Source organism: Terrapene carolina, unplaced genomic scaffold (genome assembly GCF_002925995.2).
Source record: "Terrapene carolina triunguis isolate 2854851 unplaced genomic scaffold, T_m_triunguis-2.0 Scaffold139, whole genome shotgun sequence".
Lineage (NCBI taxonomy): Eukaryota > Metazoa > Chordata > Testudines > Emydidae > Terrapene > Terrapene triunguis.
In genome coordinates this window covers 6,837,969-6,864,081 of record NW_020664490.1, presented here as the reverse complement: position 1 = coordinate 6,864,081, position 26,113 = coordinate 6,837,969, and the positions used below count along the sequence as shown (strand labels likewise).

At 41.9% G+C, this 26,113-nt stretch overlaps 2 protein-coding genes across 2 annotated transcripts in view; one reads left to right on the top strand and one right to left on the bottom strand.

Moving 5' to 3' along the window:
* The window catches only part of LOC112124964 (beta-1,3-glucosyltransferase-like), a 129,965-nt gene extending 125,046 nt beyond the window's left edge, over positions 1-4,919 (bottom strand). The window contains exon 1 of the mRNA XM_029911958.1: positions 4,623-4,919. Coding sequence (XP_029767818.1) covers positions 4,623-4,919 — 297 coding nt within the window. The remainder of the gene's footprint in view (positions 1-4,622) is intronic.
* Positions 4,837-26,113, top strand: part of LOC112117833 (heat shock protein 105 kDa) — a 29,891-nt gene continuing 8,614 nt past the window's right edge. The window contains exons 1-11 of the mRNA XM_026653501.2: positions 4,837-5,024; positions 6,779-6,836; positions 9,543-9,683; positions 13,311-13,433; positions 14,358-14,457; positions 15,563-15,696; positions 16,519-16,763; positions 19,099-19,327; positions 20,965-21,071; positions 22,696-22,829; positions 25,273-25,478. Coding sequence (XP_026509286.1) covers positions 4,918-5,024; positions 6,779-6,836; positions 9,543-9,683; positions 13,311-13,433; positions 14,358-14,457; positions 15,563-15,696; positions 16,519-16,763; positions 19,099-19,327; positions 20,965-21,071; positions 22,696-22,829; positions 25,273-25,478 — 1,584 coding nt within the window. The 5' untranslated portion in view covers positions 4,837-4,917. The remainder of the gene's footprint in view (positions 5,025-6,778; positions 6,837-9,542; positions 9,684-13,310; positions 13,434-14,357; positions 14,458-15,562; positions 15,697-16,518; positions 16,764-19,098; positions 19,328-20,964; positions 21,072-22,695; positions 22,830-25,272; positions 25,479-26,113) is intronic.

Below are 26,113 nucleotides of genomic sequence, written 5' to 3'. Positions count from 1 at the left end.
TCATAATGAGATGTGGGATTCTCTCTGCCTCCTTCTCCCTCCTCCCAATGTTAAACATTGCAATTATAAGAGGGCTTGGAATAGATAGTATTCTAAGGAGTCCATATGGTGTAGTGCAGGGGTCGGCAACCTTTCAGAAGCGGTGTGCCAAGTCTTCATTTATTCACTTTAATTTAAGGTTTCACGTGCTGGTAATACATTTTAATGTTTTTTAGAAGGTCTCTCTCTATAAGTCTATATATTATATAACTAAACTATTGCTGTATTGTAAAATAAATAAGGTTTTCAAAATGTTTAAGAAGCTTCATTTAAAATTAAATTAAAATGTTGATCTTACGCCGCCGGTCCGCTCAGCCCCCTGCTGGTCTGGGGTTCTGTTCACCTAGGCCGGCAGTGGGCTGAGCAAGGCCTGCGGCCCAGATCCTGGCTGGCCAGGGTCCGGCAGCCAGAACCCCAGACCGGCAGCCAGAACCCCAGACCTGCAGTGGACTGTGCAGGGCCGGCAGCTGGGACCCCAGACCGGCAGTGGGCTGAGCGGCTCAGCCCGCTGCCGCTCAGGGGTTCCATCCGCCGGCTCCTGCCAGCTGGGATCCCAGCTGCCGGTCCTGCTCAGCCCGCTGCCAGTCTGGGGTCCCGGCCCTGCCCACCTACAGTGAGTACCTACCTTCTCCCTGGTTCTGGCCCCTTCTCTTCCTCTCTCTCTGCACTGAGCTGAGAGTGGGAGTGCACTGAGCACAGGGCTGGGGGTGAAGGAGCAGGCTGGGGGTTGGGGTGTAGGGTCTGGCCAGGAATTAGAATGAAGGAGGGGGCTCAGGGTTGGGGCAGGAGGTTTGGGTGTGGAGCGCTTACCTGGGCAGCTCCCATTTGGTGCGAAGAGTGCAGGTGGAAATGTGTTGGGGGGGTGCAGGAGCTCCCGTTTGGTGCTCAGGGTGGGGCTGGGTATGTGAGGGGGGTGCAAGAGTCAGGGCAAAGGGCTGGGGGCATGTGAGAGGGGTGCAGGTGTCAGGGCATGGAGTGTAAGGGGCCTGGGTATGTGTGGGGGTGCCAAAATCAGGGCTGGGGTCATGGGGGGGATGTGAAGGAGTCAAGCAGAGGGCTGGGTGTGTGTGAGGGGGGGTACAGGGCTCAGGGCAAGGGTCTGGGGTGTGTGCGGGGCACAGGGCTCAGGGCACGGCCTGGGGAGTGTGTGGGGCTACAGGTCTCAGGGCAGAGGGCTGGGTGTGTGTGAGGGGGGTTCAGGCAGAGGGCTGGGTGTGTGTGAGGGGGGCGCAGGGTTCAGGGTATGGGCCTGGGGTGTGTGCAGGGCTGCAGGGCTCAGGGCAGAGGGCTGGGTGTGTGTGAGGGGGGGGGGTCAGGGCAGAGGGCTAGGGGTGTGGGCTGGGGTCGTGGGGTGCTCATGGCAGGGGGCTGGAGGGGATATGCCCCTATTCCACCACCACCCCTTCCCCAAGGCCCTGCCCCCGCTTCTTCTCTGCCTCACCGGGAGCAGTGAGCATGCTGACTCCACTCCTCCCCCACCCCCTCCCTCGCAAGGGCCATCAGCTGATCGGCCGGCAGGGAGGGAGGGACGGAGAGGAGGAGGAGGTGCAGGAATCCAGCACACTGCAGGAAGAGGCAGGGGAGCTGGCAGGACCAAGCTTCTGCCTCCTGCCCCTTGCCCCCTGTCGCCGCGGGAGGGGGCAGAGGGCGGAGAAGAGTGGGCCAAGCTGGGCTGGGCAGGATTTTTAATGGCACGCTGCTGCCTGCCAGGACTCCGTCAGGCAGCAGCATGCCATTAAAAATCGGCTCGCGTGCTGTCTTTGGCAAATTATTTTTTTACCCTAATTTTAACAGGTCAATCGATACACTTAACTGAAAAATTATATTTCGGCCAACATATTTTTATTTTATATTTTGCTTGTAAAAAGAATCTGTTGGTTATACTGTTAAAAGCAGGGTCAAAATGCTTGTTTCTTGAGTAAATGACTAGAAGTTCAGTTTTCTTACAAAATAAATGGTGCCAAGATATTATACTTGCCTTTTCACACTTTGTAAAATTGGTTCAGCAGGTTTTTTGTTAGTTGTTTTTAATCCAAAGTATGCTTAATAAACAATTTTGGAGACACCAAGATAATGTATATCATCTAGGTAAAGTCATAAAGCAACATTCATATAGAGTCATGGCCAATTTTGTTTTTAAGGAATTCAAATTAAAACCCCAAAAGGGAAATGTGGAAAATACATATGTTCCATTTTAACCCATGTTTTATGTATGTATGTATTGCTTAGTTCAATCTACTGTTGTTCTTAATTTTGCCACCTAATAGAACTGCAGACTAGGAATTATTAGTCCATCTTTGTCTCTAGACTTAAGGATATTTTTAACTCTGAGGTTTTCCACTCCACATAAGGCCCCAATCATCCATCAGGACAGGATATTGCAGATGCTTGCACTATCCCATTGATTTCAGTGAGACACAGCACAGCTACTGAGGTCCAGGTTGATGCAGGAGCAGAATCATAATGAGTTAAATCACAGTTTGATAGGTGGTAAGGATTTTATCTAGAATTACTTGGGTAGTGTCTGGAAAAGATAAAGACAGCTGCCCAAATCAGGAAATGTAGAACTTTTCCTTCTCATTTAATCCATAGTCACTTTTGATAGAATCTGATAGGAACTACTTTTCTCATTCAGATTTCCTAAATTGGAATTAGGTGTGGGTGTACTTACTTTTTATTTAACCATCTTGAATTCATATTTTATTATCAGGTATCTTTGCCTTTCTTGTTACTAGTTGTCTCAATGTCTGAAGTGCTTGATATTAATTATAAGGCCTAAGATTTATTGATCTGCATTATTTTAGCATGTGTGTTTTGTGTCTCAGCAATTACAGCATTCTTTTTCCTCTTAAACCCAATATTTCTGAACTATTTGAGATTTTGAGCAAAATTTTCTACAAAAAATAGTTTAAATTAAAAGATGTGGGAGGCACAGGGAAGCAGCAGACACCTTTGTGGCTCTGTCTGGTTAAACTAAGTTTGGCAATATTTTCACTTTTGCAAGAGCAGCTGGAAATTAAAGAGGTGGGAATCAGGAATGGATGATCTCACCTTTCCTCTACTGCATAGCTCAGTTACTCTGCAACTCCTCTAGAATGGCAAACACACCAGCTCCTCCTCATATCCACCTCAGACAGACCTTCTTCTCTTCTGACTTGAGTTGTGGGGAAGAGAAGAAAATCATGCCTCGCTCACATTTCCGAGACAAAGTTCTTCCCCAACTTCTCTGGCACCAAACCATCCTCTCCCTTGGAAACAAATTGCTGTGCCATCTCTAGCAGCAATATCAACCCTCACATATACTTGTATCTCTAGAGGCAAACATATGCCCAATTTATTCCCACTGCCCCCTTTTAATTGAATAACCTGACCCTATCCTTTGAGAAAAAAGAGTTGGGATTGTAGGAGAAAATGGAAAATAAAAAAAAGTTACTTTGGGATGGAAATCATAGTCCCCATGTTCTTTCTTTGGGGAGAAACTGACAACATGAAAAAGAAAAACAAGGGCCCAATACAGAAATAAATATTGATGGGCAAGGACAGATACAGAACAATTAACACTGATGAGAATAATACTGACATAAGCATACTATACAGTGTAAATCTATCCTTAAAAAACAGAGGAAAGGATTCACCAAAATGCAGCAGAAGACAAAGGAAAAATAGAAAGTGGGGAGAAAAAGTAAAGTGAAGAATTAAATCAGTAAGGCCCAGATCCCAAAGGTATTTAGGGTCCTAACTTTCTAATGATCAGAGCCTAATTCTTTAAAATTGTATTAATTTACAGCAAGCCTAATGCCCAAATGCCTACAAGTCATGCCTGATCCCAGTTCTATAAGAGACACCCAGGAATCTGGCAAGCTGAGGGGAACGGAGTTGGGGTTTTTTGGGGGGGGTGGGTGTCTTCAAAGAGAATTATTGGCTAGGCTATTTGTGCCTCCCACTGTGCCAGCCCATCTCCTGCGGTGTTCTGCTCCCCGCCCCCACATCTCAAAGAGATTGTCTAGGTGGCTAGTCTAGAGCAGGAGCGTCCACACGACGGTGGGAGATCCGGACGGCTTACTCCGGAGTAGCTATCAGGAACAGCGCCGAGGCCCGCCAAACCCTAACTACGCTGTAGGCCTGGCTGTCAGTGTCACCCTCCTGGGACTTCCCCTTCCCGGCACAACCCATCGCGACCACACGGGCACCAGTCACTAGCCCGCCCCGTCCGTTCGCCACCCAGCGCTAATCCGGGCAAATCGTGTCCCAGGGCGCCCGGCCGAGTAGGGCAGAGGCGAGGACAGGCGGCCTAGCGGGAGCAGCAGGAGAGGGGGGAGATTGGGGGCAGGCATGCGGGGGGGGCGGTGCAGCAGACACAGGCCGATCAGGACCCAGGCGCGCTACCCGGGTGGGTTTGTCTCGTATCCGCGCGCAGACGCGGTATCCTGGAGCCCAGCTACGGGGGCCGCACTGACTCCGGGAGCCCATAGCCGGGAGCGCGGTGAAGAGGCCATCCGAGAACACCCCTGCCCCGCACGCGCCGTGTTACCAGCCTCCGGGCCCCGCCCCCTCCTCTTCAGCCGGCTTCCTCCCAGTCTGACAGCCGCCGCCGGCGCAGAATCCGCGGCGTCCCGGGTTGTCATGAGAACGAAAAACATCACTGCGTTCCTCCGCCCGCCATTGGTTAGCATTGTTCGAGAAAGCCGGAGGGAGCGGAAGCGGAAGCCGCACGTGGAGCCGGCAAGGGGCTGCCGCAGTTTCTGGAAACTTCTCCTCGCTGTCATATTTAAAGCGGCGGCGCCGGCTCCCCCGCCCGCGGCCAGAGGCAGCGACACAGCAGCGGAGCCAGCGCTCTGCGGCGGAGCCGTGCGGGGAGAGGCTCGCGCGGGCGGGACCATGTCCGTGGTGGGGTTCGACCTGGGCTCGCAGAGCTGCTACATCGCGGTGGCCCGGGCCGGGGGCATCGAGACCGTCGCCAACGAGTTCAGCGACAGATGCACCCCGTGAGTGCGGGGGCTGCTCGGCTGAGCCTGGCGTGGGGGCCTGCCCGGGCCCCGAGGGGCGTCGGGCTGTCTCGCCCGGCGCGGGGGCTACGGCCCCTTCACGCGCCGCCTGGGTGCCCGGGGAGCCGGGCGTGGTATCGCGGGGCCGATGCTGCAGTTCCTGGCCCCGACCCCAGTGTGGCCCCGGGGCGGGGGAGGGTGAATGCCGCTGCCGGGGCGGGGATGCTGAAGCGGCTCCTGCCGCTGGGGGCGGGGGGCTCGCTGCGCCGTGAGTTGGAACTTGCTGGAAGCTCCCAGCACAGCCCTTCCCCCCCCCCGCCCGGCTGCGTTACTCCCGCGCCGCCTCAGCCCCGCGCGCCGGCTGGGGCGGGGGTCCCGCGCCTGTAAAAGCCCCTACAGGGCGCTGGGCTGCCCGCTGCCTCCCCGCGGTGGGGTCAGCGCCCTCTGAGTAAAGCTGCCCTGAAGGGCGCAGCCTTCCAGTCCCGGGAGACGGGGCGCGGGTGTATCGTGACTGGGGCACGGGGCTGCCCTGACATGGACCCGTCAGGCCCCGGCACTTGGAGAAGCGGGGATCGGGAAGCGGCGGCTGGAGAAGAGGGGAATAGAAACAGGCGTAGGTAACGTGCACAGCTCTGTAATCTTCAGAGGCTTCCCATTTAAAATCTGAACAATAATGCTGTATTGTGATCGGAAACGAAATAGACAACTTTCCGCCCTTCGCGGGGCGGGGGGGAGAGTGTTCACACACAAAGGCAAAGCAGATGCACTAACATTTGAAAGAACTGGGTCTACACATTGAGAATGTAATTATAGCTAAATTAAAATACTTGCCATGCAATGTGTGTATGTTTAGCCACGTTGTAGGATTAGAAAAGATTCTCACTGACTATTAACTTGCTCACACTGCACATATATTTATGCATATACTCTGGTAGTAGCTTTTGTTACCAGGAAGGCTCTTATGTGCATTTTGGGAGAAGTTATATTTGAATTAGAATTATTAATTTCCTGATGCATGGTTTAATTTGCAGCCTTTTTTTAATATAGTCTTTGGGCTTTAATTTCCTGTTAAAAGGGGATGAAGAAACTTTGTAGCTGTGGCATTGAAGATATGCAGTCTCTCTCGTTCAAGCTCTTGGTACAGCAGGCTATTAAACAACTTAAAGCTTTATTGCACATAAATTGATTTTGTAATTGCTCAGCTTTACAATGAAGAAAATTCTAATCCACATTGAAACAGGTTTTTTGTTTTTGTTTTGTTTTTTTACTCAGTGCTACATGTGAACTCAGAAGTTCAGCTATTCATAGATTAGCCACACCAAAAAAAATGACAATTTAAAAAACATTGTGACCCAAGCATCTGTTTCTTTTCATATAGATAACTTGGTTGAAGTTTTTTCTTGAAATTGTACAGAACAATTTACCCTTGGGCTAAGACTAAGTACAGAAAGTTTCAACTCCAAAGCATATGTTGTAACTTTACAAACATGCTTTGGAGCTGAAACTTTCTGTGCATGTGCGTGAAAATAAAAACATGCAATATATGATAGAGAAAAGTATGTGGCTTGGAGAGCGAGATTGCGGATTAGTTTTTTTTAAATGCTGTGAATTAGCATAAGCCACAAGAGTAGCAATATAACTTGCTCAAACTCTCAAATTCTGTTTGCAATAGCAATAAATAAAGCTGCTATAGCTCTTGGCAATATTGGCAATAAAGTAAAATACTGAATTAACAAGCCTCTCTGTCTTTTCAGATCAGTTGTATCATTTGGATCCAAAAACAGAGCTATTGGTGTTTCAGCTAAAAACCAGGTAGGTTGTCTTCTATGAAAGAGAATCCAACTACTAGTAAAATTAATAACATAAATCTGTTTCAAATAAGGGAACAAACGGAAATGATAAAATTCTGTCATCTTAATTGTCAGGTAGCATTTCAAAATCAAAGAACTGAATTATTCTGACAGTCTCATGTCCAGGTTTGCTGCTGAGGATGCCATTGCTAGAACTCCAGGTCTGTGTGCTGGGTTAATAATTTCCAGTTAGATGCCTGCCTTATTTGATCATTTTAAAAATAAAATCACCAGAACACACTCTTACTTAGGAAATTTCTTTGCATTAGAAATGCATCTTCACAAATTATGTAGAATGTGTATATAAGTCCTTAAACTGAAATGTGAACTAAGAGCTTTGGCCTTTGCTTGAATGAACTACTCTGAAAAGAGAAAGTGTTAAATATTTTCTCTTATTCACTGCAGTAATACATTTTTTTAAAAAGCGCTAAAACATTAATATGTTTTTTAAAATAACCATGTACAATGTTTAAAACTTCAGATATCAACACCTAAAAGCCATGTTTTGGGCTGATTATATCCTAAAATAGGACTAGTGTACTGCAGGTGCAGACCAAGCATGCTCCCTCTACTGGCCTATTCATATCTGTCAAGGTGCAAAGGTGCTGTGATAGGTTTCCATGGAGAGAGCATCAACTGTGAAAGTCTTCCATTTAACTATGAAGAAACAGGGAGATCTGATTGAAAATATAGGAGTGATCATAAGATACACATACATTTGCAATTACAAGATTCAAAGACAGAAGCTAACAAAATGATTTGCATAGAGAGTTTTGCAGTTTTTCATTCATTCCTAGGAATGGGAATGTATCTAATTAAAACAGATATCCACATAAAACATTGTGGAACAAATATTTCACTAGAGTTTTAACTTTGTGATCTTTTTTTTTATCAGGATTTGGAAGTTTCCTTTTGTACCACTGCTTTTATTTTTATTTCTTCAGACTATATTTCCATGTCACTGATTCAGATGTTAACATAATTCAATGAAGTAGTGAGAAAAAGTAAAGGAGTCTTCAGAGCATTTGTTGTCTTAAATAAATGGCTTCTATCTGGATTCTCAAGAGACTAATGTGGGGAGTGTTACTAAGAGATCATTCAATTAAAAGCTGTCCAGCAGCTTTAGCTAAATTGAAAGCTAAGTAGTTTCTCTCTCAACTTACATTTGAGAACATGCATTCACAATAGACTTTTGTTCTTGGGCAGTTTGTGGCTTCAGTCGCTTTTGGAATAGCTTCAAAAGGGTACTACATATTCAGTTTTTCATGCTTTTTTGTTTTAACAGTTTGAAAACAAAATTTACTAATTTTTTCCATTTGACAAACACTTAAAAATGCGACCTGATATAACACGAATTTGGATATAACGCGGTAAAGCAGTGCTCCGGGGGGAGGGAGGGGTGCTGCGCACTCCGGTGGATCAAAGCAAGTTCGATATAACGCGGTTTCAGCTATAACGCGGTAAGGTTTTTTGGCTCCCGAGGGCAGCGTTATATCGAGGTAGAGGTGTACATCTTAATAGTGAACAGGCTCTTTTCCTGACAGCAGTGGAATTTTAGGTCGTGTTCTTGGCCCATGACAATCTGGGCTTTGCATTTTCACTAACAAGGGAGTGTAACAGCCATTTGTTCAAGCAGGAGAACTACATACCTGAATTGTTCTGGGTTTTTAGCAAGTAATCCTCTTAATTTAACTTTGACATGGTTTTTTACTTAACAGCACTTAAATTTCAATTTTTGTGCATTCTAATTCAAATGCTAGACAACTTTGCGAATAATTAATTACTTCATGCTGGTCTTTCACTGTTACTTGCAGTATGTTTTAGTGAGTTTTCAGAAGAATACCATGCTGTAGTAGCACTGTTTAAGTGTGGCATGCTAACTGGCTTGCTGCTGCTTAATTGTGGCCAAAACCGCAGGAATATTCTCAAATATCCTACAGTATTAATGGCATGTGATTACTTTACTTTAAAAAAAGTCTCTTCATTGGTACATACAGTTATCTCGATAACCTGAAAATTAAAGATTTTTTTAAATTCTAAATCCGTTCATTAAAAGCCACTAAAGTTTTTTGCACTTGTTGCCCATTGCATACTAAATTACTTTTGTTGTTTAAGTGCTTCCAACTTGAGTGACTATAGAGCTACGCTTTTAAATAGATGTCAAGTACCCTTCCTGGTGAGGTTTGTTGTAGTTAATTTTATGCTTCCAAGTCCCTTGTTTTCCTCTGTGTTGGGGTGACAAAACAAAACAAGTCTCCGTCAATATGTTGATCCCTGGACTTACTACCTTTTAGATTTGTTGTTATTTGCTGGGTATTGTAAGTCATCAGTAGTTGGTAGAGAACAAAAGGCTTTTAACAAGAGCAATAAAAAATAATTTAAACTGTTACACAGACCGGGGTGTAGACTTTCTGTATTGTAACAGCTTGAGACTTTAAACTGTAAACTCTGTAATACAATGCTCATTCACCTCTTATGCCAGTATATTTCTGTATGAAACTACAGTCCTACATAATTTAATATTCAAGAAAAGAGGTCAGATGTCAAGTCTCTGGCGAGTAAACCTGACTGGTTTAGGAACAGAGGCTAGCAATCTGACACTGCCATTCTTTTACTAATATGCAGGTTAAGTGTTGCATTCAAGATACCTTCTTTTTCTTTCTTGCAGCAAATTACTCATGCTAACAACACAGTATCTAACTTCAAGAGATTCCATGGCCGTGCATTTAATGATCCTTTTATTCAGAAGGAGAAAGAAAGTTTGAGTTATGATTTGGTTCCAATGAAAAACGGTGGAGTTGGAATAAAGGTAAGAGTGTCATATTTGCAGTCTAGCTTTCTAGTTTCTATAGCTATGTTGGAAAGGTTTGTGTTCTAGCACTTAATTAAAATCCCTTATTTTCATGATTATTTCCCATAAAAGCTATTCTTCACCTCTGTACCAGAAGGGCTTTTGAACTGACGAATAGCTTTTTTTACTCCAGAGTGGAGTCAGGCTTTCGTTATAAATACTTCCTCATACAAGAGCTTCCCTGGTGGCAATTGTGCACACACAGTCTACACATTCTGGCAGAAAAACTATTAAAATAATTATAGGATTATATAATTCTGCACTGAAGTCAGGGAAATGCTGTTCTTAATTCCCCCTGTACCTATGCACTGTGATAACCTGATTACATGGTGGCATACTGTTTCTCAATACAAGTTAATGCTATACACTTGGTTAGAACCTCTACTATTACTTGACAGAGACCCTAATGACACTTGCAATAAATGTACATAAACTGTTCCTGCAACATCTATTGCAGACTAAAGCTTTGTCTCCACTAGAAAGGATGCTATAGCTATGCCTCCCAGCCCTCCTTGTGGAGATGCAACTTATATTGGCAAAAGATTTATTTTGCTTGTATAGTATACACCAGGGGTTGGCAACCTTTCAGAAATGGCGTGTCGAGTCTTCATTTATTCACTTAAATTAAAGGTTTCGCGTGCCGGTAATACATTTTAATGTTTTTTAGACGGTCTCTCTCTATAAGTGTATATATTCTATAACTAAACTATTGTTGTATTGTAAAATAAACAAAGTTTTTCAAAATGTTTAAGAAGTTTAATTTAAAATTTAAATTAAAATGTTGATCTTACGCCGCCGGCCTGCTCAGCCCACTGCTGGTCTGGGGTTCTGTTCACCTATGCCGGCAGCGGGCTGAGCGGGGCCTGCGGCCGGGACCCCGGCTGGCAAGGGTCCAGCAGCCAGAACCCCAGACCGGCAGTGGGCTGTGCGGGGCCTGCGGCCAGGACCCCAGACCGGCAGTGGGCTGAGTGGCTCAGCCCACTGCCGCTCAGGGGTTCCATCCACCAGCTCCTGCCAGCCGGGATCCCAGCTGCTAGACCTGCTCAGCCCGCTGCTGGTCTGGGGTCCCGGCCCTGCCCACTTACAGTGGGTACCTACCTTCTCCCGGCTCTGGCCCATTCTCTTCCTCTCTCTGCACTGAGCTGAGGGTGGGAGTGCACTGAGCACAGGGCTGGGGGTGAAGGGTCTGGCCAGAAGCTAGAATGAGAGAACGGGGCTCAGGGTTGGGGCAGGAGGGCTGGGTTTGGGGCACTTACCTGGGCAGCTCCCATTTGGTGCGAGGGGTGCAGGTGGGAATGTGGGGGGGGGGGGCAGGAGGGCGGGGTGTGAGGGAGGCAAGCAGAGGGCGGGGTGTGTATGAGGGGGGTACAGGGCTCAGGGCAGGGGCCTGGGGGGTGTGCGGGGCTCAGGGCAGAGGGCTGTGGGGGGGGTCAGGGCTCAGGGCTGGGGGTGTGTGAGGGGGGGGTCAGGGCAGAGGGCTGGGTGTGTGTGAGGAGGGGTCAGGGCAGGGGGCTGGAGGGGATATGCCCCTATTCTACCCCCACCCACCCCCCGCCTTCCCCAAGGCCCTGCCCCCGCTTCTTCTCTGCCTCCGCAGGGAGCAGCCAGCATGCAGACTCTGCTCCTTCCCGACCCCCTCCCTCACAAGGGCCATCAGCTGATCTGCCAGCAGGGAGGGAGGGACATAGAGGCGGAGGAGGGGCAGGAACCCAGCACACTACGGGAAGAGGCAGGGGAGCTGGCAGGACCAAGCTTCTGCCCCCTGCCCCGGCGGGGGGGCGGAGGACAGAGAAGAGCAGGCCGGGCCGGGCTGGGCAGGATTTTTAATGGCACGCTGCTGCTCCTGGCATACACCATACCCCAATTAAAATAAGCTATATTGGCAAAAGGACCATTTTATTGGTATGACTATCCCCATGTGGGCTTTTGCCAGCACAGCTGTCAGCTAGGGGTGTTTATTTTATTTTATTCCCCACACTCCTAACTGACAATGGTGTGCCAGCAAAACTTTGAAGTGTGCACCAGACCTAATTAACAAAGTAATAGTGAGACCTAGAGATGAGAACTTAGCATAGAAGAAGCTTGGCAGGTAAATACAGTGGCCATTATGCCAATGAGAATGTTTCAATATGTAATGTGTATCTAAAGCTATAAGAAAAAAGTGATGATATAGTTGATAGGGTATGTGATCATATAATTAAACTACACAAAGGATACACACAAGTGGTCTCTATCCACCTCTAGATTGGACTTTTTTGCTGGTACATGTGAGGATCGAAACAGTATCCCATGGTTTTAAAGGAACAACTCAATCTGAAATCTAGTCAGTTTTTAAAAGAACTAAAAATAGATTCACTTACTAAACCTGCCCCATAGATTCCACAGCCAATTAGTGTGATTTTTGTAGTCACAATTCTGTTTCTTTTAAAAACAAAACCCTCTTCCTTGGTGCTCTGTGAAAGATCCACACAAACATGGGCAATGCACAAAATAAACTGAAGAGACTTTTTTCTTAATCTATAGTTATCTGAAGTGTGAGTTGTAACAATGGTAGATACTTTGTTTGGTGTCTCTTTAATGGGAGTGAGTTTAAGTAGTTTTCTTTAACACATATACAAGTTAGAGAAAATTGGTATTAAGAGGGACAGTACTGTGACAGGCATTTTCAATTTTTTCCTCAATTTGTGTGGAGCTTTTTCTTGTCCATGGAGAAAAATCTTTTGAGAACAAATCAGTAGGAGATTGCGACGTTTGGAGTCCACAAGAGGGTCTCTTACAAAGCATTCCGCTTTACACCTTTTCTATACTATAGAAAAGATGACAAAAAGGCGAATACACAAAGGAAGGGAAATACAGAGGTATTTTAAAACTGATTGATTTTACAGTAGTACTTCTTTCCCCTTCCCAACCATTTCAGTTTACAAAGATGTCTGTAGGAAGGAAGCAATATGAGAGTAAAGACTTGTTTAACTTTGTCTTTTAAGTTTGTTTATATTATTTGATTCCTGAGTATAACTTGAACTATTGAAGTGCAGGCTGTTCTGGCTACCAAAACAGATAACACAAATTTTAGGTTATGAACATAGTGATCTTTTGGGAAAATCTTTTATGAAATAGTCTAGAAGCTCTTAAGTAAATGTTTTTAATACTGCTGTAAAGAGCTCTTCCTAACTGAATGCTTCTTGGTAGATAATTTCTTACCTTTTCTACAATGGTGAGCAATTTGAAAATTGCTGGCCACTTTTAACTTATTGGCATAGTGATTCATTACTGTGTGCTAGCCTCACTAATTGACACTTACAATTTACACCATTATCTGAATTGCTATAAATCATCTGCAAGTGATTTTATCCAGGGGAATTCATTTATCAATTACACTCAATGTGTAGAAACAGAATGACATTATCTGCAAACACTCAAGGGGCTGGTAGGTGAATTCTCAATTGTAACTGTATAATGAGCTGCACGAGTGCATTAAGATTGGAGGGAAGGGTTGTTGGTCAGCAGAGCATCCAGAACTATTAAGTGGTACTCTGCTTTTCTGCAATTAAAATGAAATTGTCCTCCCTTTTTTTTGCTATACAGGTGATGTACATGGATGAGGAACATTTCTTTAGTGTGGAACAGATAACAGCTATGCTGTTGACTAAGTTGAAGGAGACTGCTGAGACTAACCTAAAAAAGCCAGTAACAGACTGTGTTATTTCTGTAAGTAATTCTATTACACTGGACCAATAGAGACATTAATCTCCCTAGTTGTAATCACTGAAGATTTCTAGTTTAAATGAAGTTTAAGATGCTGTTCAGCTCAAGTACTTGTATGCTCAGGGTAACGTTGTACATATTAGATTTAACATTACCAGAACCTTCTTCTAAAAAGGAAAATGTGCATTCTATATATGAGCTTGTTATAAAGCAATGGAAGCTATAAACAGCCAATATTAAAATACAGATTTTTTACTTCATATTAATATACTAACTTTATGTTAAAGTAAAATAGCTTTGAAAAGCATCGTAATTAGGAAAAAGACGATAGGGGGGTGTTACATTAAGTGTTGAACAGTTGCTCAGATACCATGAAGATGAACAAGCTAAAATGCCTAGACAGAAATCTTGTGAGTGCTCTATCAAGCTGCACAATATATCAAAGAATTAAATATTTATTTTAAGTGATCTGCCAGTTGGCACCACCATGCCACTGGGAAAATTCCTTTGGTTCCAAGTAGAGCAAAGAACTTAAACTCAAAATTTGTGGCAGTATGCTGCATCTAATGTTAACATCAAAGTAGCTTTGACTACTTTTTCTATTTCTTGTCAAAAATTAATTTAGGCTTAATTCATCTACATTATGCTTCTCCTCAAAATATTCTACTTTACTGATTGGTCTTGCATGTGCTTTTAGGCCCCAGTTCAGCACAGTACCTAATCATTGGCTTCAATGGGACTACGAAGTACTATGCTGAATCAGGGTCTTAAGTAACTAACTTTATTTTGGGCTAAAACCTTGCAGTTGCTAGATATAGTGGCAGATATCTCCTTTTGGGGATGCAGAATGGGTAGTATTTCAAACAAATGTTTGTGTTGCAAGTCTGGCTTTCTAATGGTAATTCTGTTCCCACATGATTTCTTCAGGTTCCATCATTTTTCACTGATGCTGAAAGGAGGTCTGTCCTAGATGCTGCTCAGATTGTTGGCCTAAACTGTCTGAGACTGATGAATGACATGACAGCAGGTAAAGCAAAGGAAACCTATTCCAGCAAGTGTATGTTTAATGGAGATCCATTTAGATACTCAAATAACTTCAAACTAAGAATTGCTAAAAAATAGACCAGTCACTAAAAGCAGAGTTGGTTTACAACACTTGTGCCATTTTTTTCTTGACTTATAAAACTTCTGTCATGAGGTGTTGTGAAGGTGGTAAAAAGAGAACGCTTTGGTTCCTAAGGTGACTTAATAGGAATACAGTAGAACCTCAGAGTTACAAACACTTCCGGAGGGAAAGTTCATAATTTTGAAATGTTTGAAACTCTGAACAAAACATTATGGTTGTTCTTTCAGAAGTTGACAACTGAACATTGACTTAATACAGCTTTGAAACTTTACTGTGCAAAAGAAAAATGCTGCTTTTAACCATCTTAATTTAAATGGAAACAAGCACAGAAACAGTTTCCTTACCTTGTCAAATTTTTTTACACTTATCTTTATTTTTTTAGTAGTTTACGTTTAACACAGTACTGTACTGTATTTGCTTTTTTTTTGTCTCTGCCGCTGCCTGTTTGCATACTTCTGGTTCCAAATGTGGTGTGCGGTTGACCAGTCAGTTTTTAACTCTGGTATTCGTAACTCTGAGGTTCTACTGTACTGTACTTAACTTTCCCCTGACTCTCACATTTGAGGATAGGAATTGCCCTAGCAGTATAGAACAGTGGTCTATCTAGTCCAGGATCCTGTCTCTTCAGAGGAATGTGCAAGAAGCATCATAGTGATCAATTGTTCAATAAGTTGCCTGTATGAGGAACTTTTTCGTAATATTTGTAATCAGAATTTTTTGTTAAAGGATATAAAACCACTATCGGTGCAATTGTGGATGTCAACATCCATATAAATATTTAATCTACTTTTGCTGATGTGCTCAGGGCTCAGAAAATTCATTGGTAGATGTAATATGAAGTATTAGTGCTAGGAAGTAAATATAGCAATGTATATATGTAAACATTTTAGTTGGAACCTGCCTTTTGTGACTGTGCACCATTGCAAAAATGATGAGCTGAATGATGCACTGAATGGAGATCCACTAGTGATTGTGCAGATAACATTTGATGCTTCTTGCTTTACAGTGGCTCTTAACTATGGAATTTATAAACAAGACCTTCCAGCTCCAGAAGAGAAGCCACGGATAGTGGTGTTTGTTGACATGGGACATTCTGCATTTCAAGTATCAGCCTGTGCTTTTAACAAGGGTAAACTAAAGGTAGTCAGCTGATAATCCATTTTTGTGTGTTACTCCATGGGCCATGCAAAGTTCGGTCAAGAAAAAAGGGGAAAAAATTGTACCACTAAAATGTGCTTGAATTGAAATGATGACCAAACAGAACGTGGCTGTACAACACCTTGCATCTCTACATATTGATTAGCAGGTCTTGCTCTAGACTGTGAATTAGTTTTTTGCAGGGACTCAAGTGACCTGAAAACTGTTCTAATATAAACGCGTGAAATAGTTGTAACAGTACACTGAAACAACAAAAGCAATTAAACCTCTTGAACTTGCTGACCACGTTTTAAAAAGAAAATCTCTTAGTGGCAGTATATGTAAAGACTACTAAAATATACAACTTACAGCTTCATTTTTTGGAAGTATTTATTTAATGTGTGTAAAGTGATATGGTGGACACAAACATTAAGCATTTTGGCACCATTAATATTGGCTCCTTATACTATGTTGCAATTACACTGAAGCTGTAAGTGGATTGACTTGTAATCAGAGTACAGTTATTTGAGATTGTAATAAGCCATTTGAACCTATGTGTGGACTAAGGCCCTGATGACACTGGACTGTCACCCATTCTAGAAAGGCTGTTTTTTTTTTGTTTTTTTTTAAGGCAAACTTCCAACTTACAGGTGTACAGACCAGCTTCTACTAATACCTTACTAAATCTTTAAACCTACCCATTGGAAGAAATAAGCCTACGTGGTGGCGTCTTTGTTTTAAAAAAGGCCTGCTGGTATAGGTGGAAGTCCAGTGCAATGTCTGATTGTCAAATGTAAAACTAAACTATTTTCTCTTTCAAACCAGGTGCTTGGCACAGCCTTTGATCCCTTCCTAGGGGGGAGAAACTTTGATGAAAAGTTAGTGGATCACTTTTGTGCAGAGATAAAAGCAAAGTATAAACTGGATCCGAAATCAAAAATTCGAGCCCTTCTTCGTCTATATCAGGAGTGTGAGAAACTGAAGAAGCTAATGAGCTCTAACAGCACGGACATCCCACTTAACATTGAGTGCTTTATGAATGATAGAGATGTGGCTGGAAAGATGAACAGGTGAATAGGAGCTAAAGGAAAATGAGGGAACACTGTTTAAAGCAAATCCTCAGTGGATGGGATTCTTTGTTTCCACAGTCCTAAAAGAAAAGGGACCGTCTATACCAGGGGTTCCCAAACTTGGTTCGCGGCTTGTTCAGGGTAAGCCTCTGGTGGGCCGTGAGACGCTTTGTTTACCCTAAACAAGCCGCGAACCAAGTTTAGGAACCCCTGATCTATACTAAGATTACTAAATGTTTATTAAACATGAAGTATCTCTGAAACAGTGGCCAATCCTGGCCACTTATAAATCTAATCTTTGTTGTGAATACTTCCAGCTTTTTTGTGATGCTGGAATAGTTCAGACTTCATTACATAATGTATGTGATGGCCATGTGAATGAAACAAATGTACAATGTTAAACACTGATGTTGCAGTGCCTGCCTATACTCCTAATCTGAAATGCCCTCATTTTTAGGTACAAGGCACTATCACCTTGGGTCTAGAAGTAAACCTGCTAGACTTAATACACAAAATACTTTGTAGTTTGAAGCAATTTTGCTACACATGCAACATACCTGACACAAATCCATAAAAGTAAGGAAATAAAAAGTTAACCCACCTAATGTGCATACCCTCTGCTACCATATGCTACCATGCACCACAACCTTAACTCTGTCTTCTGAGGAATGTCATCCTCCATCTTTCCTTTTAACTGTCCTTCTGTTCTCAACTCTTTTATCAAACTGCTGTCTCCCAACACAGCCAACTACTACTCCAGATGTCAACAACTATTAATGTTAGTGAAAAAAATAAATTGGTAAAGTGGTGCATGCAGGAGGGTGAAATGGGGCAAGACTGCACTTGCAGTATGTGGTCTGTGGTGGATGGTAGTTGTAATGGTGAGGTACATAAGTGGCTTATCCTATTTCCTTGTTTTTGTGGGTTTGTGTCAGGAATGGTTCATGTCAGTCATGATATACAAACTTCATTATGAACCAGTTAGCTTCCTAGGGTCCTTTTATAATATTTAATTAGGGATTTATTTTATTTTATTTTACCTGGGGGGAGGGGTGTAAAAGTGCAGCTACTGCTGGAGAAAACTATCCATTGGTAACTGGGTATATGAGCCCTTTTCTGCTGTGGAATAATATGTGACAGAAAAGTGTGTCGCTCCTGATGGATAAGGTTCTATTTGCAAACTTTTTTCAACAACCAATTGTTTGCGCAGCACACAAACTGTCCAGTATGATGTGAAGAATAGCTAAAAATTACCCTAAATCCAACCTTTTAAAAAAAAAAAATACCCTGCCTTTTACACTAGATCTATTCAGGATTCACTTTTGTGCCAAGTTTTGTGTGTTTGAGAGCCCAAATTCAAAAGATTTCTATTAAAAATGAATGGAGAGAAAGCAAACATTCAAACTACACAAAGAATCCAAAGGTGTAAAATCTCACACCAACTGGCTGCCTCCTTTTACAGAAAATCATGGGTTTAAAGTGGGGTATAAATTCATCTAAATGAGATGTACATGCAGTGAGTTCCCATTGCTGGTTAGAGACTGAAGCAATAATTAAAGTAACATAGTTGCCCTCTTCATCTGTAGAAACATAGAAACTCACCACTTATACAGAAAGACATTAACTTACAAACATGGGTTGACACTTTCAAAGCAGGGCAGGGAAGTTGGCTGCACACCCTTAATTAAAACTAAATCCCCTGTACTGCTTTGATGATCTCAACCTTGGTGATAAATGGAGCTTTATTGCTTTATCTGCAAATACTGTAATGCACGCCATGATAGAACTGGAGGGCAGAATAACACTATACAGGAGACTGGCTGACTGATTGTCATACAGACTATTTTACTAATTTACATTCATTCCCAGTCATTACTGACCAAAAGTAACTATCTCAGGTGGATATTTGGTGTTTTTCCCTAGAAACTAGAGGCACAAGAGCTCACAGCACAAAAATCACCAACACTGTTTATACCTTTATCTGTAGCTTCTGCAGAAAGGCTGATGATGGGCATAGAGGCAGAATATCCTTTAGAAGGGATCTCTTCAGGTAGCGGTGCATATAGTTGAGCTGTGTTGACAGAAATGTGGGAAAACTTGCATGGTATCTATTCATAGTGCTGCTAGACTGTGTGGACATCACTTGAGTTTGGCACATTTGCAAACACTAAATTCACTAACTTTAAAAATACTAAACAGCTTTAAAATCTGTTCATGGTGGCTTAGTTTATAAAGTCGTCTTGCTGAAATGTGCAGTTTTAAACAGTTCCTAACAAAACCTGGTAAAGCAAAACTCCAGAGTATTTAACTATGGCTTTTTGTCTGATTTTCCTAGATCCCAGTTTGAAGAATTATGTGCTGACCTCCTACAAAGGATAGAGGTGCCCTTCCATTCATTAATTGAACATACTCAGCTTAAAGTGGAAGATGTGAATGCTGTTGAGATTGTTGGTGGAGCTACACGCATTCCAGCTGTTAAAGAGAAGATTGCAAAGTTCTTTGGCAAAGATGTCAGCACAACACTGAATGCAGACGAAGCCGTTGCACGAGGCTGTGCTCTACAGGTACAGTGTTCACAGTACCACTTAAGTCTTCTGAGAATACTTCCTTTCGAGAACTGACCATATAGTTATAGCAGATGGCAAAAGTGACACGCTTAAAGCAGGCAATGGAACATATACTTTGTGCTGAAACAGTGACATGCTTAAAAAGCTCTGTCACTTTAATTTTACATACTTACTGATTTGACTAAACTGCAACTGGTTGCTGCACTTTATCTGGCTTGAGCTTGGGGAGCCATTGCCATTTTTTCCCAGACTCCCAAACCTCTTGTTATATACCTTATTCTCTCTCTCTCCCCACTTCACCTCTCTTCCAGTCAGTCCTCTTGGTGCTGCTGAGAGGGCTCAGGCTCTACTTCATTCAAAGCCTTCCTGGCAGGTGCAGACTGGGTGAGGCAGTGGTCGTTGACCAGTCCAGACAATACAAAGTAATCAGCAAAAAGACAATAGGCCTTTGTAGGGGGTTCAGGGTATTCTCTGCTATACAGTTTTAGAAAACATTTACCATTAGATGCATTCCAGAGGCAAAACAATCCACTCTTAAGAAATATAGGAGAATCACCTCTGGCACAAATGATTTAGCATTATCCGTCAAAGGCTGTAAAAGCCTCCTTTGTTACCTAATGTATTCAGATGGCTTGTATGTACTACCATTGAACATACAAATACATACATTTGTGTGTAACATTTTCTGGTATTGGACTTAGTGTTACATTTTGCTATTAACTTAAAATGTCTCATTGCAGCTCTTCCCGCAATCCATATTTACTTGACTTTGAAAGTAGATTTGTTTCTCTTACAATATGTCTACACTGCAAATGAAGCTGTGAAGTAGCACAGGTAGGCATACCCATGCTACCTTTAATCTGTTGTTAATGGCGCTAGCTAGTAGCGAAGATGTGGTGGCATGGGCTTGCAACCCAAGTATATGCTCGGGGTCCCTGATGGGTTTGTACTCAGGCAGCTGGCCTGAGTGGGATGTGACTACCCATGCTACAAACACACAGTCACATGCAGTGTACGCATACCCTGAAAGTAAATTGCTTTTGCTCTGAAACTTTTTTCCTTCTGTACCCCCGTCACCCTTTTTTCCTTTCATTCCTTGTTTTGTGTTCTGTTCCTGTCTTCCACCTCACTAACCATAGCCCTTGAACATCCATTGACTACTCCCATAAGCACAGAGCAAGAAACAATGGTAATGGGCTTAACCCCCTTCACTGCTGGACATGCACAGCACGCTCACATGGCATTCTGTGTAATGTTGTTACTCCTTTGGAACATACCAGGTGTATCCCCTGAGAACTGTAATGTTAAACAACAAGAAAAATGTAGTTTAATCTGTGTTAGAACTAAAATAAGAGTAATTTTGGTTGGTTTAGGGATAACTAGCAGTTTTGCTACAGTGCAAGGGATAAACTGAAGGTCCCTTGTACCTAAAGAACGTGCACCCATTGTGAGCATAATTCCTTCACATCAGGGTTTCACTTAAGCAGTTAATTTACCTAGATCTGTTTTGGTACAATCAATAAAGTATAGGACTCATTATTTAAAAAAAAAAAATTATTGAAAAAGTTAATGTATTTTAAGGCATAACATTCAGGCACATAGCCAATCATAACAGTTGTTTGTTTGTCTTTTAGTGTGCAATTCTTTCTCCAGCATTTAAAGTGAGAGAATTCTCTGTCACAGATGCAGTTCCATTCCCAATATCTCTGATGTGGAATACGGAAACCGATGACACTGAAGGGTAGGTAGCTTAAAGTATTGTTCCCATTTGGATTTTGGTTTTACGCAATATAAGGATAAAGTTCATCTGTGCATCTTTCTTGAAGGGTCAGTGCTAAATAATCTAACAACTCATAGGTCCATTGAGCTGTGCTGTTTATAGCTTTGGTAGTGGTTCTGTCGTAACAATACTTACTTTTGTCTCACAAGAGAAACTGAATGCTGAATTAATCTCCACCAAAAGTAAGAATAGTGGCTTGTAAATCAGACTCCGAATTAACCTCTTTAGTCAGTGAGCTGTACTGATTATGAGATAAAGTGGCCACCTGTATACAGGGCCCAATTTGACTTGCATATTTAAGAAGATGTAAACATATAGAAGTAAACTTATTGGATAATAAATACAGAAATGAGAGGTTAATCAAGAACTATGTAAATATTAATACATACATTCAAAACATTTTCTACCGTTCCAATTCCTTTCAAAGGTGGGCTGTCTTGTGGGCATTTTTCTAGCTGAAAATATTCCTAATAGTTTAGTTTGATAAAACAAACTTTTATAGAGGATCTTTCTTTGATTAATTAAAAATACGGATATAAGAATACACTCAGTAACTGGTTTTAAAAAAAATTGTGGCAAGATGTGCTACTAAGACATATTATTTAAAAAAAAAAACTTTAGTGTCTCCTCATAATAATCTTTAAAGAATGTTGTTGTTGTTGTTGTTTATAATTCTTGCCATTGAAGTAGAGTGAACACTTCCCTATTTTCTGTTAAATCTACCACACGCGGTTTGCAGCAGTCCTGTATATACACCTCAATTTCTACACCAGTTCTCCAAGGTGGTAAAGTCTATCCTTGCCCCAAGTTCCATCTAGTTCAGCCTTGAATCTCTTGTCCATCTGTGTTTTCTCATAAGATGCGGCTGTATAGATCTCAGTATTTGCTCTGTTGTAGACTGAACCTCTGAAGGTAAACTATATTCCCATTTTCAGCTATCTTGTTTTCTATGGCTCAGTTGTGAGGCAGTTAATCTTCCACCTAACCAGGTTTCCAAAACTGGAATTCAACAAAAGATTTGTTGGGTAGGGAGTTAGATTAAATTTTCTGGAGATTGGAAGTAAGCAGACTGACTCAGAAAGCCCAGAGCACAGGAGAATCCTGGATGAATAGTTGTCAGCCTTCCTGTCAGAGCAAGGGAGGGAAAAATAAGTGTCTCTGCTCTCTTGACTGAGCCATAAAGCAAATCAGCTGGTAACCAGGAACATAGCCTTTGATATTCAAAAAGGCATTAGAGAAGTGCAATTTTTAATTTCAATAGTTATTTCAAGGTAACTGAGGGACACATTTGAAAAAAAAAGTCAAGTACTGTACATCTACTGGTAATCTGTTCCCAAATTCTATTCAAACATGACTGAACTGTCTTGCTTACCAGGCCCTAAAATAGCTGGAATGTGTAATCACTTCACATTATCAACTTAGAATGTAGGTCTTTGTGTAATGTCTGATAGCAAAGATTCTTTCCCAGAAATAACTTTCTCAGGACTATTCATGTTAAAGGATTCAGCATTTCTCAAAGGGAAAATCACAGCTGTTTTAGCACATGTACCGTTCTAAAGTACTTTTTGCTTGATCCTAACTGTAGGGTTCATGAAGTGTTCAGCAGAAATCATGCAGCACCTTTCTCCAAAGTTCTCACCTTCTACAGAAAAGGTCCATTTGAGCTAGAAGCTTTCTATTCTGATCCTAATGGTGTCCCATATCCCGAGACAAAGATTGGTAAGTGATTGTCCTGGTGAATGTGGCACTTTGCCATCTTTCAAATCTCTTGGTATAACTTTCATTACTTTCACTGGAATTGTGTAATGTTAACCCACCTCATTCTGTTTTGATAGAGCTGTAACACATGGATTTATGTATATATTTTCATGTTTCCAGCCCAATTTACATTTGAACTGAGTTTGTGTTTAGCCTAGCCCCTGGTAAACACTTCCATGTCACAAGCTAAAGAAAGGCTGCCAGTTATGTCAAGTTCCTTGATTGGAATGAAACCATTATAAGTGCAAGGGATTTCTTAACACTTTTTTTTTTTAAACTAGCTTTCCACCTTGCACCACTACCATCTTAATTTTAAAGTATCCCTAAACCTATCCCCTATATACAAAAAAATTAAGCTTTGATTCTTCCACTGGAAGTGAAACAATAAACTACCTTTGAAACTTGTTCCATTGCTTTACTGTTGTAGGGATTCCCTTACTATTTAATCAGAAAATTGTATTGCATTTTATTAACCTGTACTTGTTCTTGTCTCCTTGATTAATGAGAATTGGGCTCATAATCTTTACATACTTGTATATAATAGTCTTCCCTTTGTCTTTTTTTCCTTAGATGGCACATTCACAGTTGTGACCGTTGCAAAGGCATTGTAGGGTTCATGTTTGTCTACAGTAATTTATAACATATGTACAGTTTTACAAGTGTAAAGATTTAACTTCAACCCTGAAAACTTTACCTGGAATTTGAAAGTCAGTTTGGTACTGGTTCACACAATCAACAGTTAGTTAGTTTCTTCATTCAGAATTAAATTAGTAGTTGTGACATGTGAGCCAGAAGAGAATGCAAGTCACGCTCCTATAGCTGTATTCGTTTTGCGAGACAAAATAGAATTTAGAACTGACTTCAGTCAGTAAAGTAAACAGACATAACTCAGTACGCAAAGGGACCAGATCTTCCAACTAAGAAGAGGACACTTGTATGTAATCACCTCTCAGAGAAAAAACCTGCATTAACCTTTTCTTATGTCTTAATTTCCTAAATACGTCTCAAAACACTATCTGAGCTTGCTCCAGTTTAGCTGCTTTTTAAAAAAAAAAAAAAAAAGTGGTAGCTAATCTGAATTCAAGTCTCCAATTGCCAGCTAGAAAAGTGAGTGTAGGGAAATCAATTTTTCAGCTTCACACATTTGACTAATCTATAATCCAATATTTGCTGGTTACAATAGCATTTTATTGACTGGCAATTAATCATGCACCATAATTCCCTATCGTCTCTCTGCGGATGTGGCAGAGACTCCATCTCCAATCTACATACATGTTCATGCAACTCAAACCATGCAACCTAGAACTTCTGAATATGGATATTTCCTGGTTTTAGTTCAATGACTGAGGAAAGTGAAAGTTAATAAACATTGAACTAAAACCAGGAAATATCCATATTCAAAAGTTCCAGGTTGCATGGTTTGAGTTGCATGAACCAGAGCTGTAGGGGGAAGCTGGCACAGCAGCAATTGGCTCTAGCTAATATTATATTTCTCAGTTTCACAACCCTTTGAAGTTCTTTGTGTGAGTAATAAAAGACCAACACATTCTAACACCTGGAGCAAAGGATATTAATAGATAGCTGTTGCTGGTAAAGATTGTAAAAGCGTGGGGGGAATCTGACTCTGTATTTTCAAAGAGCTGTTCTACACCGAACAGGAATTTATGTAAAAATGGCATAATTTGAATACACGCAGGATCTGTTGACTCACTCATATCCGTTTACTATAGTAACCTTTTAAATCTTGGCATTACTTTTGAGCCAACACAACCATGGGAGGGTGAGCTTTCTTCATTATTTTTATTTTATATTTCTATTACAGTTGTGACTGGAGACCACTTTCCGAATCCAGACTGTGTTCTTTTATCCCCATCTTCCCCTCAATTACTGATTCTAAGTCATTTTGTGTATCATCAATAGAATTATTTAAATTCAGTTGCAGGGCCACATGTGTGACTACCCCATTGAAGCTGGTACAGAGATGTTGAGGGCCTAATCTGGCTTTTAGGATCTCTCATTGGTGGTGGTGCAGATGAGACAAAGTGCCCAATTCTGACTCAGTTTTTGGGCTGAGTTTGCAGGGCTTAAAGCTTGTGTATTTGGGGTGTGGGGGAGGGAGACATCTTGTCTGTAGATTAAGCACATCTGGTATGGAAATTAGGGGGAGAGAAACTTAAACCCACACTGTAATATTTAGGTTTCTACATTCACTTCCTGATCATCAGTGTCAGAATGACAGTTCTCTGCAACTTCCTCTGCCTGAGCCAGGCCTCACGTCTTGCATTTTCTTCTCCATTAACTCCATAAAATGTATGGAAATACAGTTTTTGTGAAAGATGCCATATATCCTAGTAGAAAAATAGCTACAAATTTGTCTGTGTCATTTTATCCCCTTTGTTTTTAGGCAGATACATTGTCCAAAATGTGGCAGCTCAGAAAGATGGAGAGAGATCTAAAGTCAAAGTTAAAGTCCGTGTCAATACTCATGGCATTTTCAGTGTGTCTACTGCCTCAATGGTAGAACAAGTTAAAGCTGAAGAGAATGAAGATCTCAATGTGGAGACTGAAGTGGTGATTGTGAACCAGAGGCCTCCAGAGAATTCAGATGATGTAAGTTGGTCTGTTCTTGCACACCGTGTTCTTAATAAAATGCATTCTTTTGTAATACTTGATGAATTATAAATACTTTCTGCTAGGGAAACAAAGTAATTTAAGTTTGGGGCAGACTTCAGGAGAAACAAAACTCGTTTACAAGAAAGTGGGTCAACTGAGTGCTTTCTCCTTGGAAAAGTGTGTCTGGAAACAAGCGTATGTCCCATTATGGAAACAGTTTGACATTTTTAGTAGGAACTTAAATTTGAGTATTCATTCTGTACATTTAGTTTAATATCTTTTTAGAGTCAAATAGCAGTAGCAATTTTTTGCTTGTAACTAATATTCAGGATTGTTAGTATATCCCCAAATAGGGAAAACTTTAATGTGTGACGATAATAACTGTAGCATAAAAAAGTTAGTTTTGATTATCTGCACATAATCCTGCATTATTACTAAATTACTGAATGACTTACCCATGGGGGAAAACTATTGGCTTTCTATAATGGGGGAGGGGGAAGAATCCTGCAATGTTAGGGTGGCCTAGATGTCTTGATAAGTCTCTCATCTATACCTATGATTCCATGAATACATTGACTACAGAGTTATTGCTCAGTAAGTAAGAAAGCATGTGGGAAAGCAATTACACTATA